This window comes from Kryptolebias marmoratus, linkage group LG20, assembly GCF_001649575.2.
Source record: "Kryptolebias marmoratus isolate JLee-2015 linkage group LG20, ASM164957v2, whole genome shotgun sequence".
NCBI classification, from domain to species: Eukaryota; Metazoa; Chordata; class Actinopteri; order Cyprinodontiformes; family Rivulidae; genus Kryptolebias; species Kryptolebias marmoratus.
Genome location: NC_051449.1, coordinates 16,408,692 through 16,424,616, shown reverse-complemented (window position 1 = coordinate 16,424,616; position 15,925 = coordinate 16,408,692). Strand labels below are relative to the sequence as shown.

At 41.8% G+C, this 15,925-nt stretch overlaps 1 protein-coding gene across 2 annotated transcripts; it reads right to left on the bottom strand.

The window, feature by feature from the left end:
* Window positions 1–729: 729 nt before the first annotated feature.
* cop1 (COP1 E3 ubiquitin ligase) lies at window positions 730–11,501 on the bottom strand. 2 transcript variants are annotated; one of them, XM_017420767.2, is made up of 20 exons: window positions 10,811–11,501; window positions 10,662–10,721; window positions 10,409–10,506; window positions 10,127–10,191; window positions 9,894–10,013; window positions 7,504–7,572; window positions 7,250–7,309; window positions 7,031–7,110; window positions 6,844–6,907; window positions 6,578–6,692; window positions 6,015–6,150; window positions 5,736–5,879; window positions 5,490–5,598; window positions 5,280–5,361; window positions 4,858–4,974; window positions 4,106–4,223; window positions 3,516–3,640; window positions 3,240–3,400; window positions 3,060–3,104; window positions 730–1,791 (listed from the first exon to the last, which is right to left on the bottom strand). In XM_017420767.2, exons 1-20 carry the CDS (start codon window positions 11,149–11,151, stop codon window positions 1,774–1,776), a joined length of 2,127 nt encoding a protein of 708 aa, XP_017276256.1. In that variant the 5' UTR covers window positions 11,152–11,501; the 3' UTR covers window positions 730–1,773. The 2 variants fall into 2 exon arrangements, with proteins under 2 accessions (XP_017276256.1, XP_017276257.1); XM_017420768.2 differs by having other exon boundaries at window positions 9,894–9,995.
* Window positions 11,502–15,925: the final 4,424 nt, after the last annotated feature.

Here is a 15,925-nt window from a genome sequence, read left to right as displayed (position 1 = left end):
TTCTCCCCTCAGCTTCAGTTTATAGAGTTGTCCGTATTAAAATTAAGTCCTTAAATACTTGGGCTCCTAAAGTCATGATTTGATAAAATTTGTTGAAAGAAAAGGACGTTCTTGTATATTTATCTAATTTTAAAGATTAAAAACAAATAAATGACAAAATGATGTAAATGTTCAACATACTTAAACTGACTAAAATATAACCTTGAGTTAATTTAACGCATCAATAAGGTGTTGTGGAAATAAAGTTAAGTAAACTTGCATAAGCTGCATAACAGATTTTTTAAACAAAATCCCACTTTTGATGGAGTCATTTCATTCCTAAATATGAGATTTTCAAAAAACATTTTGAATTAAACCAACATACCTACTAGGCACTATAGGTCTGTTTATCATAACATAATCTGGTTTTATTTTTTGACCTTACTCAGGATGATTCCTTTAAGGACCTTTGGATGGGGTCTGGGATCAAACCAGCAACCTTCTGATCCACATCCTCATTATTTAATTTAACTTCAGTTCTTCTGTAATATTGTTTTAGCACATAAACTCTTCTTTGGGCCGGAGTTGGTGATTGAGACATTTTGAACAGTTCCTTCAAAGTGAGCAGAAACACATGGGGTTTGGCTTCAGCAACACGTATAGCAACCACATGAAGACTTTATAAAAAGCATCGTGGAACTGTGTTTAGAGGAGAGCGGGTTTTAGACAAATATTCCAATAAACAGCAAATTGTTTGGAAATAATTTATTTAGTTTTACAAATACAAAAAAACACCTCTCTCACTCAGTTATCATAAAATAGGCAGGTCTCGGTGGAGTTTCTGAAATCCTCTCCCCCGCCCCGCCCCTCCACAAAAACTGACAGCAGTTCTCCTTAAGTTACGATGTCGCTCGGTTCAGGTGATACGTTCCCAGCCTACAGTACGCGAAGAGAAAGTCCAATGCTACTTTAAAAGACCTAAAAAAAAAACAACAGATTTCTGCGAGGTCGTTATTAGTCAACAAGCAACAAACAGCCCAAATATGACAACGGTTCCAGTTATTCGTGTGATTTAGCAGCCAGAAGTCAGACGGTAACAGACGAACGCGGAGTCTCGTTTTGTTCCGACACTGCTTCTGTCCTGAGCAGGAGAAGGAGCTGACGTGTACTTGACAGAATGAAATTCAAGTCATATTTATTAAAACTGATTTCTTTCCCAACACAAAAACTACACATAACAGGGAAGGGTAAAGAAAAAAGAAAAAAAAAACACAAGAGGTTGACAAATTGTTGAGAATTAAAAGCTTCACGAGAAGACACTGTTTCTGCATGTCATGTTGGTTTGTGCTTTGGCCTTTAAAAGAGAAAATGCATCAAACAGGTAACTTTTGGCTGGATGTACTATTAAGAAATAGCTGAATTAATTAAAAAAAAAGGATAAGATTTGATTTGACCTAAAACGATGAAGAGGTGTTCTATTGTAGCCAATATAATGTTGCTGCAGAAAAAAAAAAAAATTTCTCCAAAGTCTTTTTTGGCTTTGCGCCAAAGGTTGGTGTTATTATTTTTGTGGTAAAATAATCCCATCTTCTCCTGTTAAGCTGACGCCCGGGTCCAAAGTCTGTTCTACTGTCCAGGAAAAAAAAAAAAAAAAAAAAAAAAAATGTGCGTAGCTCGATAAAACTAAAATCCGTTTATTTCAGCTCTCCCAGTGCTCGGCAGGCGTCCTGAGATCTCCCTGCGTCTGACTGATCCTCCGACCACAGAAAGGCTGACGGTGGTTCAACCATCTGCTCAGACAAGCTCAAGTACCTGTGAGGAAAAAAAACAAGTTTGGTTGTGGTTCACTTAGGCTGAGACCTACTGTGTCAATGTAACCTAAATAAAAGCAAAAAAATATTTTTTCTATTTTAATCTAAAGCTGAGGTTTTGAAATTTCTTCGGCTTAAACAACTCAACATTGTTCTGCATCTCCTTCAACACGACTAGTCTCCAGGTCCTGACAGTAAAACATCCCCACAGGATGAAGGTGCCATTCACGCGCTTGACTGCACGGATGCTGTCTACTGGGTCCATTTAGGCCAAATAAACCCATCTTTGTATAAACCAGATCACAAGACTTGGATTCTCTTGGCCTAAGAGTCACTCAGGGGTTTTTAGATAATTCTGTGTCTTGTGAAGTTTAGTGACAGATGGGTTCTGCCAACATCAACATGATACAGAGTCCATTCAGTAACATCACCAAGACTGATGTTCCACCTTGACGGATGGTAATTTGAGGTGTATTGCCTACAGATATGTGCATTTATCATAATGTTAGTACTCATAGTTGATCATATTCTTAGGCAAAGGCTAAGGCACTACATTAGAAACTGAGTTGTGAGGTCTGAGCCTGGACTGGGAGTCACCAGCAGATCGTCCATCACACCAAGTGTTCTGTAGATCCTGTCGACACCTGACTGGAACCTGTTGTTGGCATACAGACTCTCATCCCGAGTTAGCCTTCACTGCACCTTCACTCAGGTGGAATAAACCTCCAGAACTTACGACCGCTGAGTCTGGCACTGTTGTTGGTGAAAGGCCAAGCTCCAACCAGGATGGGCTTTATGTTAATGTTAGATCAACAGCAAATAAAACTTTTAAATGACTTCTTCACTCGCCTGTTTTAGATTTTATGTTTCTGGCAGAAACCTGGCAGAGTGTTGGTGAATTTTTTTACTTTTACTCAAAGACTGTGCTTATTTGAACACACTACATGTGGTGGACGATTAACAACTGTTTTTAAGACGTAGTACAGGCCACTGTTGAGCAAAAGACAACTATTTTGCTGATTTTAGTGAGAAAGTACTTGCTTACTCAAGGCAAAAAATAAACTCGAGACGTTTTGCTGTCCAACATCTGAGGTAAACATTGCTCACACGATTTACTGATGTACTGTAAGCTAAACAGGCCCAAAAAAAAAGTTTGGCATTAATAATATTTTATTTAAGGCTTTCTTTCTTTATTTAAGGGATTAAAAAAAATACTGAAAACTCAAAAGGATCTGACAAGTTTAGTTTTACACACATAAAAATACTAACCTTGATTGTTCCTTGACTGTTTGCAGCGATGAGAACGTTTGACTCCTAAAACAAAAAGACAAAGTAAGGGTAAAACAGGGCGAAATAGTTTCTATAGATGGTGAATTACCTGTAAAGCAATTATCACAATTTGGCCGAAACCTTTGGTGACGTGAGGCCTTACTAACAACACAAACTCACTCCGTCGGGCAGCGCCCTCCAGCAGACGGCACTGACGAACTCGTTGGTGTCATCCTCCTTCTTGTCTTTGTCCAGGACACTCTTTACTGTGTCAAACTTGAATGTCAACAGTGTCTTGGAAAGTCCTTTGTAGTACAGATACAAGGAGTTGTTCTCACTGCCTATTAACGCACAAAATCAAGCGCACGTTGCGTTATATGAAGTTCAAAAGTTTGCCTTTTTGGAAATGCTACAATGCGAGTTGTTTTGGTTGTTAGTTTTAAAGAGGACGCTCACCGCAGGCAACATAGTCCCCGTTGGACGCCAGCCCAACAAAGTTCTTCTCATTGATGTGGCCCTTGAAGGAGCGCAGGCAGTGAGGTTTGTTGACGTTCCACAACTTCAGCTGGCTATCTGTCGACCTGTAAATCCCAAACAGAGTATGTGAATGAATAAAAATTTCACAGCTTCTGGCGGCAGGACAAGTTAACCCTCTTAGGTTTTACAAGTGACTTTGATCTCGTTCTATTGGAATATAAACTCAAGATTTTAGGATTCTTATCTATATTGGGCAGTCTAAATTTGTAACCTGCTACAGGAAAATTATAGCCTGTTAAAAACAAACTGGTATCTGAGTTTGTGGCATTAAACTGACTCAAATAGACGACAGAGCAGCAAAAGCATCAGTCACGTTAACGGAAACGCTCTACTTAGGAAAGTTTTAAGCAGAAATACAGTGTAATATGAGCGTTTCTTTTACAGGAATTTAATTGGGAAACAAATACACGTGGAACATCCAACTACCAGAATTCTAGTTAAGCACTTGTGATGTTGAAACATTGTTGTCAGAAATAAAATCCAGTCCAAATAAATCAGAAGCGGCTTACGCGGAAACGATCTCCTCTCCGTTTACAAACTTGGCGTAGGACACGGCCTTCCTGTGGCCTTTGAACACCATGATTGGCTGCTTAGTGTTGCGGAGATCATAGTAGTGGACGCAGTGGTCTGGGAGCAGCAGAGGAAAAACAAAACAAAAGACAGATGGGAAGCATGTGAAGGATAAAGTAAAAAGACTTTTGTGTTTTTCTTTTATTGCTGCAAACAACTTCATATCAACCACATGCAGGCATGTAGCCACGTTCAAGTTAACTACTGATCCAAGCATCAACTATTTCATTTTTGCAAAACAGGTTGCTATGCTTATTTGTTTTCTTCAGCCTCCTAGCTTTGACCAACAACTCCAAGGTCAAGAGGTTTCCTTTTCAAGCCTCTGAGGACCTCTGACACACAAGCTGAAGCACGACGGAGCCAGAACAGTTGACAGTTACCACAAAGTTTCGCTAGTTTTGCGCTCAGTCATCTAGTGTTAGTAATAGAGAATACTTTCCTATGCATAACTGAATATTTATTACATTTTTTACTCTCCTTTGGGGTACTAATAAATGGAGTTTGTCTGGACCACCAGAGTCTGCGTGACCACAGAAGAAATTTAGTATCTTCAAAGGGAAACTACACTGGTGGGAGGTGAGCACCACAATAATCATACATCAAAACAAGAGAAAAACAAGTTTGAACCCTGTCAGCGTAACACAAACATCGCAATCAAATAACTCTCGTGTGAAGGAAATCTGGGCCTTACCCGCACAGCCGAAGGCCAGATGATATCTGGAGGTCGGGCTGAATTTAACACAGCAGACGTTAGCTTTAGCCTCGATGCTAGCCACTGAGTTGTCAAGATTGGTTGACCACAACTTAACTGAAGAAAAAGAAAAATATATAACACGTTACATGAAGACAATGAGTGCAACAGAGCGGTGACTCTCCAAAAAAAGAAAAATTTTGTAACAGAAGCTATTAAATAATAATAATAATAATAATTACTCATCACTTGTCAAACTCTAACATAAGCATGTAATGTACTAAATCTTCATCTTTAGCTCATTTAATAAATGTGGTTTTATAATTTAGTTTTTTTGTTTAGGTAAAACTTTGCATTCCCTCTGAGATCACTTTGGACTTCAGATTAGGAACAATCGGCAGAACACTGAGTTATGCGTGTACCTTTAGCATCGTCGGAACCAGAGGCTAAGAGCTTGGGGTCCATCAGATTAAAGTCCACGCTCCAACATCTTTTTTCATGTTCCTGGGGAGATAGAAACTTTAAACTTTAGAGAGCTGTCAGGACAAAACAAGTCTGAGAGTTCTAATAAAGAGCAGAAATGAAACCAGCGTCTGAAAAAAGTAAAACAACAAACACTGCGGGTGTCCCACCTGGTAGACTTTGGACCTCTGCCCGGTGAAGCCATCCCACAAGATGACGGTGCCTTCATAATCGCTGCTGGCCAGAAGGTTCTTGTGATAACTGCTCCAGCTGATACAGCTACAACACAGGAAGAGCTGGAGGTCATCACTTCCACAGAGTTATTTCAAGCCGTACTGTCCCAGCTGAGTTGCTGATTAAATCTGAGAAGACCTAATGGACTGACAGCGCTGCTTAAAGACGAAGTTTCTCCTCACCTGATTTTGGAATTGCAGGTCATTTCGTTGACAGGGTAGTGGATGTCCACCGCGTCCTGGATGACAGTCCCGTACTCAAAAACCTTGATCTTCTTGGTCACGCCAGCGATAGCAAAGTAGTCGCAATCGCGGTCGAACTCGATACTGAAACGCAGGAGAGGACGCCGTGCGAGACGGTGACACTTCTTGTTTCTAAAACTTCAGTGACCTTACAAAAATCTGACAAAGAAGAATAACGATTTTGGGTCCGGTCGTACAACTTGGGCCACTTTTACATACCTAGAGACAATACTGGAGCCGTTGTAAAGGTCACTGGCGTAGGAGAGGGTGGCCAGTGGCCGCACAGTGTTGTAGCGAGTGAATTTAGACAAACACTCCATGAAATCATCCAGCTGGTTCAGGTTCCTGCCTTCATCTGAAAACAGCAAACACTCGACCTCAATACACGCCAACTTGTAGCAGGAAAAAGAAAGGAAAAAAAAAGGACATGCAGCAAACTCTTCATGTGATTTTTCAAATTTAAACCCCAAGACAGAAGGGCTGATATATTTGGTTTCTCTGAAAATAAAACAAACTTATTACAGTACAAAATAAAAAGATGGAGTCATTTTACCATTGTTTAAACACACAGTAATCAAACACATCCGGTGTGTTAAAGTAGCAACGTTTTTTTCAGAATTGTTTAAATAATGGTGACAAAATGCTACAACTGTTTCTATGAATGAGGTCTTAGTGATGTAATTCCTGCTGAGCAATATTCCCACCACCTCTGATGATGTTGTGAGGATCCAAACAGGAAAATGCATAACTGATTACAGAAGTCACATCTGTCCAGTGAGTACCTGTGATGCGTGACATCTTGTTAGAGAAGTAGCACTGCTCCAGATCCTCGAAATGAGCCGTCAGTCTCTTTCTTCTCGACGCCAGCGTGCTGTTGTACCAGGTCTGCCGCTTTCCCTGGACAAACAGTCCCAAAAGGGGCAGTTATGGCAGCGCTAAACATTTGTAACGGCACACAGCTTGTCAGGGAAAATAAATAAATAAAAAAAAGCTAGGACACAAAAATAACAGAGACAATTTTAACGCAGCACGAGTGTCTGTGACGTACCGGGGTTGTTGAGCCGAACCCTGGAGGCTGGTTGTAATCTGGTGGCTCGATGATGCTACTGCAGCTGGAGGAAAGGGGAACATTAAGATACAAATGGGTATTATTTTAGTAAAAATAAAATAGTACCAATTAAACAAAACTGAAATGTTACTGCATGACAATGACTTCATTTCCTGTACAGCAGTACCTGGGCGCTGGAGAGGGAGCCTCGACGTTAGGCACCGTGCACTCTGCCTCTATTATTGGGGAGTAGAGCCCACTCATTTCCTGACAAAACAACAACAAAAACCAGCTGTTAATCTCCAGCTGTGCCGATTTATAGCCCTGCCTGCTTTCCTTTGTAATCGATGGAAATATGGGTTTGGAGAACGCAATCGGCGGGCGTTTAGAAGTCCTGTTAACCCACCTCAACACGTTTAATGTCCTCTTCAAGGAAGTTGAGCTCTTTCTGTAGTTGGTCTAGTTGCTGTTGACAGACAAAAAACACAAACATGCTTGAACGAGTACATTTATTTATTTTTTTTACATCCTTTTGGAAAATATGCAAAGGCTTCCTGTGTTTTTTGTTTTATTCTTTTTTTTAAAAAGTCCCCTATTACAGTTCTACTTTTAGTATTGCAATACACATCTCTGTGATCAGTCGTGTGAAAACGGGGATACCTCTCTCTTGTTTCTCCTGGCTTCTTTCAGAAACTCCATGAGGATCTGTCTCTGAGCCGCTTGGGATTCCTAACACAGATAAAAACATCAAACCTAATCAAACATGAACAGAACAGCGACACTGGCTGATATGAATGAAAATATTAAAAGTTGTTTTTCTACTCTCAGAGAAAAATAACGTTCAAGAGAAGCAGGTTTATGTCCTATAATAACAAAAGTAATTTTAAAAAGGTCACAGTCGATTATTTCTACGCAATCTTCTTAAACGATACTTCAAGATAACATGACGGCACCTTAAAATGACGAAGAATTCTTAGTCAAAGGGTTTGTGTGACAAAAACAGCAGCTGATGGCTGCAGCCACCACTACATCATAATTTGAATGCCTGTCATAACAGAACGAGCCAAAAGCAGCAAACCGAAGTTCGGACTGGAGCTGACATTTGACTGTTTCTTACAGTTGTTTATTTCCACTGGAGGTTTCATTTAACCGCAATCTTTGAAAAACAAGAGACATTTTACCCTAAAAATCTCCAAAGCAAAAAACTGGATTGTGCCATTGCTCGCACGCTGACGAGCACTTTGATAACCAGCTCTCTTGTTGTCAGATCGTCAGCCGACATTTTCCAGAGTGGCTTTAGGTGCTTCATTTCATGGCTGTGAGGTACAGAACCACGCGGCTAAAGCAACAAGTTGGTTCTGAATAATCTGGTAGAACTGCGAGATAATCTGCCCGTGAAGATCAGGACTCAGTCTGCAGTTCCCACTCACACTTACAGTTCACAGTGGGAGATTCTGGGTTTAGTTTACAGCACATCACATATACAGATGTAAACAAAATAGCATCGAACGAGTGGAAAGAAGCAGAAAATGAGATGAAGCAGCATCTCTTATCAGCACACACTTTTAAAGCACTCTGCGGCATTTGGTTTTGTGTTTCACGAGTGGGAGCAAATCCTGATTTTTCTGGACTTCTCTCTGACTGGCTAATCACTGCATAAAACCAGGAGGGAATCCAGAAGGGATTTGTGTTTTCTCCTTACGGAACACGTCCGGAAAACTTCAGGACTTCAGCGCCATGCGGTGTCACTCTTTAGTTCATAACTGTGTCAGGTGGTCCCCCGTCACGCAGCCAAAAATCACTTTTTGTAACCCAATTTATCAATGGCAACAGTTTTACAACTATTACAACGTGCAATGTAGCAGCTTTCCTTGTTGCAAAAGCTGACAGTGGCACAACTTGGACCATGACAACGTCCCCAGCAGAACTGTTACAAATGTTTTCAGTGTTCTGCTGTGGACAGACATGGCAACATTTTAAATCATCTTCGACTTTTTTTAATCTTATTTCAGTTCAAGACATTTTGCATATTTGCACGCTCTGATTAAAAATAAAATAAAATACATAAATAGATAATCTCAGCTCAGTGACTGGTTTTATTCTTGCGATCGTTCGTGCCAAGCAAAGTGGTGCAGGGGCGCCGAGCGGCCCCGTCTGATATTCTGAAGCAAACGTTTTGAAACGAGTGTTTTCTGAAGCTTTAACACAGAGCTGATGTGACAGAACACAAGTCAACAGGATGTCCTCGGGCTCCTACTTCTCTTTTCTTTTTCACGCGGGCTGACAAAACCAGACAGAAACAGGATGTGTCGGACTTTTGAGGCTGCGCGAGCTTTCGGCGCCGTTGATCAGCGTCGACCTATGACCTCCTGATAAAAGCATCAAGTTATTCATTCACGATTTAACAACTCTTGACTTTAGTCAACTTCGTCTGAGGGCGAAATATTGGCACACTTCTGTCACTCACAAATATATATAATATTGGCTAATGTCATCAAAAAGACAGTTGACGTGTATATTTTTGTGGCCATGGTCCATTGGAACTCCTTCACTTTCTTTAGGAAGTACATTAAGAAGAATCAGAATGGTTTATAAACTTTTATTTGTGTGGTTATTTTTCCTTAAGTTGAACTCTCCAGCTAAATGTGTCAACAAGCTTTCCTAACACAGTGGAAGCAGAAGTAGTTGTTTTAGTTCTTTAACAGTCTGGAAGGGAAACCCCGTTCTTTTGTGTCCAGACTGATAAAACTCGGAGCCAGTGTCGCCTGTAAGACTGCGCGAGGTCTTTATTTAGCTCCTAAATAAAGTTCCAATTGCTTTTATCATCAACCTTACAAAATGCAGGGAAAACGCAGCAACGCCACTCAGTTACCCTCGTTTTTACAGCACAGCCACTTCAGCACCAAGTGAATGTTCACAGCAGGAAAGAATTTATATGGAAAGAGATAAAAAAAATGGATCTGATCATTGATTTTGTTTTAAAATCGTGATTACACCGAATGGAATACGCCAATATCTGTTTGAAACCAAAAAAGCCGTCGATGACTTACCGCCTCCAGCTGCTTCTTCTTCTGAACGAGAAGCTCCAACATCAGATTGACGTTCGCAAGGTCCAAGTTCTCCTGGTCAGGATTCAAAATATCCTGGAAGACCTGCCACCGAGACCAATTCTAGGGGTCAGAAACAGTAACCATTTAAACAAAATGGTAATAATGATAATAGTGTTCAAGCTTGGCAGTCTCAAACACACACAAAACAAGCGTACAGAATGAGCTTAACTTACAGGAGGATCTAATTTCAGTCTCTTCTCCTCTGACCTTTGTTTCTGTTTAAGGATCAGTTCATTTACTGGAATATCACAGAGAGGGGGACGAGAAACAAGGACAAGGCATGAGAACTACCATTTGAGTGGGAAAACGTATTTATTTTAACAATATTGTGTTTTAATACTACAAGTCTAATTTTCTTTTGTCTTGTCTCCATTTAATTGAAGAAATAAATGGATAAATTCTCAAAGAGGTGGCACTGACAGCGTGAAAACAACCTTCCAGGTTAAAATACCCACCGAGAAAGTTTGGGTACAGCTGATCCACGTTATCAACAATATAGTTACACTTGGGACATCTGTTGCTGTCCTCCAAACTCTGGCGAATACACTTGAAACTGCAAGAGGAAAAGTAGATAAAAGTGGAATCAGATAATTCAGTAAATTCAACCAAATGTGAACACACAAAAAGAGAGAAATTCTCTGTTGGGAGGCTGAAAAGCTCCTGAGCAGGTGGGAAGCTGCATTAAATGAGTAACACCCTGACACTTACCAAAAACTGTGGCCACACTTTGTCATGTGTGCTTCCTCTATCATTTCGAAGCAAATTGGACTGGAAGAAAAGAAAAAAAAAGAGAAACTCGAGTTAAATTTCCTCTCTAAAATGTAGTATTTTTCCCCTCAGTCTAAGTTCAAACTAACCAGACAAAGTCGTTGCTTTTATCTTCGTATGAATTCAGGAGGCCGTTGTACAAAGGTGCTTGATGGAGGGACCTCTTCCTGCTGCCCGCGGACGATGTCGGTCTGCTCAGGGAAGCCAACCCGCCCCGGGACGACGACACCGCGGGCACAGTGGGCACGGACAAGCCTCCCTCGCCGGTTGCTGCCAGAGTCCGGGAGGAGGGCACAACATTTCCCGACGAGTTCCCATTACTAGTTACGGCGGTGCTCCCACTGCCTCCTGTGCCGCCGCCGCTGCTGCTGCTGGTGCTCGGCACCGAACTTGCCCCGCCACCGCTTTGCTGCGGCCGGTTGCTTGACATCACGCAAGGGACCGACTGAAAAGCTCCACCAAGAATCCGCCGCGTCCGCTCTTCAAAGCATCCGTACAGCGTTGCTGTTTGGCTTGCTTTTAGCAGATTTAGCTTGCTCGCTGGTGTGCTAGCATCCCGGGAGAGAATCAACAGTGATCAAACATTTAGGGGCTACTTAAAACTTATCCATTGGAGCCCGCCTTGCGTATGTCGCTGACGTTTTGCAAAAATCACTGGATTGTGAATTGCAAAAACACGCCAAAAAATACGCTAATACTTAAACGGACAATAAAAAAAAATACACGACTGCGTTGTCCAGGAGATTAGCTGCTGATAGCTGCTGTTAGCTGCAGAGAGTGATCTCCTGAGCGCCGTTGTGCTTCTTGGATTTTAGCTACCGCCCCCTAGTGGCAAGGAGTAGAAGGCGCAGGAAAATACCACATACATGTATCAAAATACAGATTTAAATACAGTATTTTAATACATGTTTCTGGAAAATACCTGCTTTCAACTCTTTGGAAACTCGTAAATGCATTAATTAACCATAAACCCCTTTTTTCATTTATAGAAATATAATGGAAATATAATTATAATCATGGTCTTTTTATCTTATATTTCTTGATTTGTTCATTTACTTTTCTAAAACATTTAAAAACCTCAAATTTCAAGCCCCTAAAACATCAAAGAGCACAACTATATTTGGCTAAAACATCCCTACTAATCAATGGCATTCATTAAACAAGGTAAATCAACAAATACACGATGAACACGATAGACAGATTTCCTTTCTTTATTGAGGATTTCATTCTAGCTTGTAAACAGAATGCCATCTTTTAATTGCTTTGACATAAAACACAAGCAGGTAGGTCACATCCAAGGAGGGAAGTGAGTGACTGAGCCAAGGTATACAGAGCTGTGTCTTTCAGGCATCCACGTGCAGCTCCACAAATAAAACCTAAGAAGTACTAACACATTTTCACTCACAGTTTATTCAACCTGCGACTTGTTTTTCCACCTTTACCTCCATGTGCACAAACAAGGGGGTCCTCCACGCAGGCATGCAAGACATGGATTTTCCCTTGTTTTTGTTTGCGGAAGAAGTCTATCATAGTGGAGCTCAGTTGGGCTGTGATTTTTTTTTTTTTCCTTTTCAGCAAAAGGAAAGGTACAGATACACAGAAAAGTACGTTGATTTCACTGAAAAAGGACTACTGTGGCTTCTTTTTTTCAAACCTTTAAAAGCAAAATTGAGTTTTAAAGTGGAGAGAAAAGCATATTTGTAATAAAAACACAAGGAGCAGCTTGCACATCAACAGTCTCTGATTCCCTTGAGCAAAACACCTGCAGTGGTGTGTCCATTTGTCCTCAGCTCATCTCCCTCGTCTCTCTTTAATGCTTCTTGTAGTTAAAAAAAAAAAAAAAAAATCTGCCGTCTTCTTTCTCCTCATTTGTCCTGCACATCAGCCCGGATTTTCTCCCCTTTCGCCCCTTCTTTTGTGCGAGGAGCCAGCTTGTGTGTGCGCGTTCGGAGAATGTGTGTGGCGGGGTGTCAGCAGGGTGAGCTGGATGTTACAGAGGCACAGAGAGGTAAGGCAGGGTGGGGGGGGCTAAAAAAAAAAAAGAAGGCTCAGTGAGCGGGGTAAGTGTGTGCGCTTCGAAAAAGAGAGAGTGAGGGAAAGGGAAAAGATGAAGAGCAGGCTTCGGGGTTGTTGAGGTCAGGGCGTACAAGCTCAGATGAAGGGCTAATCTGCGGAGGTCCCTCACTGATTGGGGGGGCTGAGGCCCCTGACGGAGCACACCCATTCACTGGTTGCTCTCTTTCTCATTTTCCTCTGCTCTCTTTTCACCTTTGTTTTTTGTTTTCCCTCCCTCCCTTATTTCTTTCCGTTTTTTTTTCTTTATCTGCCACCCATCCCGCCTGCAGCTGGATTTCAAAGGGCGCCCGGCCAGCAGCAAAAGCCGACTGTTTAGCAGGCAGATCCCTCTCACAGTTCGGGCAGGCTTGGATTGAGGAATTCCTGCCTCCCACTCTTTAGGAACTGTTTTTTTGCCCCTTCGGGGGCCCCTTGCCATAACTGCCAGCGGCCTCCTGCTCCTCCTCCATCTTCATCTCCAGCCGGGGCCCTGTTTGCAAATTGAGCCTGACAAAAAAATAGCCGGACCTGGGTGGGGGGACGAAAGGGGCAACCATTTCAGAAGGTGTGGAACAACAGCTGCCTACAGTAACCTGATGTTTTCTTTTTTAAACTGAAGAGAGGGTGAGATATGACAGAACACGTGAACGTGCCTGCATCTCATGATCGCTGAAACAAATATGTATCGAATATTCGTCCACACTTCGCTGGTGATGTGCTGTGACTAAAAACAATCAAGAAAATTATCAATTTTGTTTGCTGCGTCTGGAAACACCACACGTGCACCTGTCTTTTTGGTTTGTGTCTAAACTTGTTGCCAAAAAACAAATAAGCTGCAGAAACACAAACAAGGAGCTTCTGCACTGCTGTAAGTTCATGTCATTTACCTCATGAGTGACTTGCCTCAAGGATGCCTTCTGTCTAAGCAGGCATTCTACCTTATAACAGAAGTAGTTGATATGTGGCACTGACTGACAGAACTTCTAGATGTAACATTTTTCTCAACATGTACGAGTACACAAATACTTTCTTGCGAAATTTAAAAAAAAATCACCTTTTTTGAGTTTTTTTAAATTTTTATTTCTTCCCAGAGATGAATCAAATGCAGTCATAAGCTGCAGAAACAACAGGCAGCATTACTGCTTTTTGTGAAACAGCATTAAAACACAAAAAATATCCATCCGTGTCTAATCTGCCTGCATGCATGCAGACGCTTAGTAAAAGTACTCACTGCAAACTATAAAATCAAATATTAAAAACTTTATCCTGAACTACAATGGTGCAGTTTGAAAGAGCTGACTCCAGTAGTTTACCAGATATAAGAATATGCCCTTCTGATGTGCAGGAACGCGCTCAATGTAAACAGAGCGCTCAGCTGAATCCACTGAAAACAAAGTGGATGCTTGAGTCAGATGATTGAGCTATATTAGCATAAATATGTACCAGTACATCAAAACTGCCAGACTTCCCCATCCCAAATAGCTCTTCCATGGACGTTGTCATTGTTGACCTATTTTCTGTCACTTCGGCTGTTTCCGGAGTTAAACAAACACACGTGGTAGTCGGCAGCTGTTCACAAATTCTGCTTACAAATTTTTAATTTAATTTAAATTTTGAACATTGATGTGTCAATGAGTGCCTTTAATAGCAAGTTGACTTTGCTCTGTGTGACGAATCAGTATCAAGGGAACGCTTCGGATCACCCGAGCTCTTATGACGTAGCGTATTTGTCACCAGCTGCTGCGGCGCCCTGCTCGGCCGTTTTTTTGTTTTTTTATTGGACTTCGGTTTGGACCATAGAAAGAGCTCGCCGTAAATGGGGCAGCATATTTTGGAAGCGCCATTTTCATGTGCGGCACAGATGTTACGTGCATCTGTGTTGTACCACTGAGGAAAGCCGGAGCTGCAGCGAGGGAGGCAAGAGGAGAAAAAACAAAAGGTGGGCAGAAGGGAGTTGGAGTAAACACCCTTCCACCCCCCATCTCAGCCAACTCCAGCAACATTCCTTATAAGCTGACAGCAGGGCCTCCCGGTATTCTAATTTGCCTATTTAAGACACTACTTTTAATTCAGTTTAAAGACAAATTAGTTTGTAACACTTTAATCCAAGATGTCTTGCTCACACCAAAATGCAAACAAAACATTTGACATAATTAAAGTTTTTAATTAGGGCCAATATTTCCTCGCAGACGCTTCTGTTTGACATAATTTGGACTTCCCATCATTTTGCCAGAACAGAAGGCTTTCAGTGATTTGGAAAAAGACAAAAAAAAAAAACAAGCTGTGAAAACAGAAGCGCCGTCAGAATGTTTTCAAATATCGCAGTATGTGAGTTAGCAAACCTCCATCCAATATAGGCTTGTTCAGTTTTCCCACTTTAAAGCAGCATAGTCACCGCTCCACCTATGGAAGCTTGTGTCAGATTTACATTCATAATTAAAACTATAGCATTCTTTGAAGGAATGCATATCGCGCACTGCCTTGCAGGCCGAAGTTTTAAAACGAAGACCTCGTAAAATCAGTTGCCATTCAGAGTGTGTAGGGGGATGACTTTCAGCTACCGCCACAGCAAATTTTAGCTCAGCATCTGTAAAACTGACCGAGCCGTAGCCATTTTTTGTGTTCACTGAGGTCAGTTGGCTTGAACTAGGCTGACTCTAAATGTTAACGAGTTTCAGTAAAATCTGTTCAATGGTTTGTGTCATATTTTACCAACAGATAGATTTTGAGCATAAGACTGTTTGGCCAAGAGGGTTAAGTTGGGGGGGGGGGGCAACAGGTTCAAAGGTTGGGCAGTGGCCCCCATGGGCCCTCCTTAGTGGTGCCCCTGTGTGAAACTGTGTGTCACATTTTGCATTTATTTCAGTGCAATTTGCAGCGCCTTGGTTTGCCACAGGAAAGGCATCAGCGCGAGTCTCCCAGTGCCGGTGATGGATGGAAGGCTGGACAGACGAGGTCAGGACGAGAAGAGGGATGACTGCGAAAATAAACTTTACAGCCCTCTTCCTGTCTCCACTCTGGATCAGAGGGATGCGGAGACAGCTCGGGACGGGGCAAAGGATTGGAGGGGCTGGGGGGAGGGCACTTCCCTTGTAAAATTCAAGTGTGAAGCGAGGGCGGGACGCAGCCCCCTCCTCCCTCCCCCCTCC

Bases quoted from the DNA above. Each gene is read 5' to 3' on its own strand.
- cop1 (XM_017420767.2), bottom strand. From the start codon at position 11,151: ATGTCAAGCAACCGGCCGCAGCAAAGCGGTGGCGGGGCAAGTTCGGTG. The intron at 10,014-10,126 runs GTAAGTTAAGCT...TCTGACCCCTAG, and splicing joins GACTGAAATTAGATCCTCCT to AATTGGTCTCGGTGGCAGGT. The intron at 6,151-6,577 runs GTACTCACTGGA...TGCTGTTTTCAG, and splicing joins CAAGATGTCACGCATCACAG to ATGAAGGCAGGAACCTGAAC.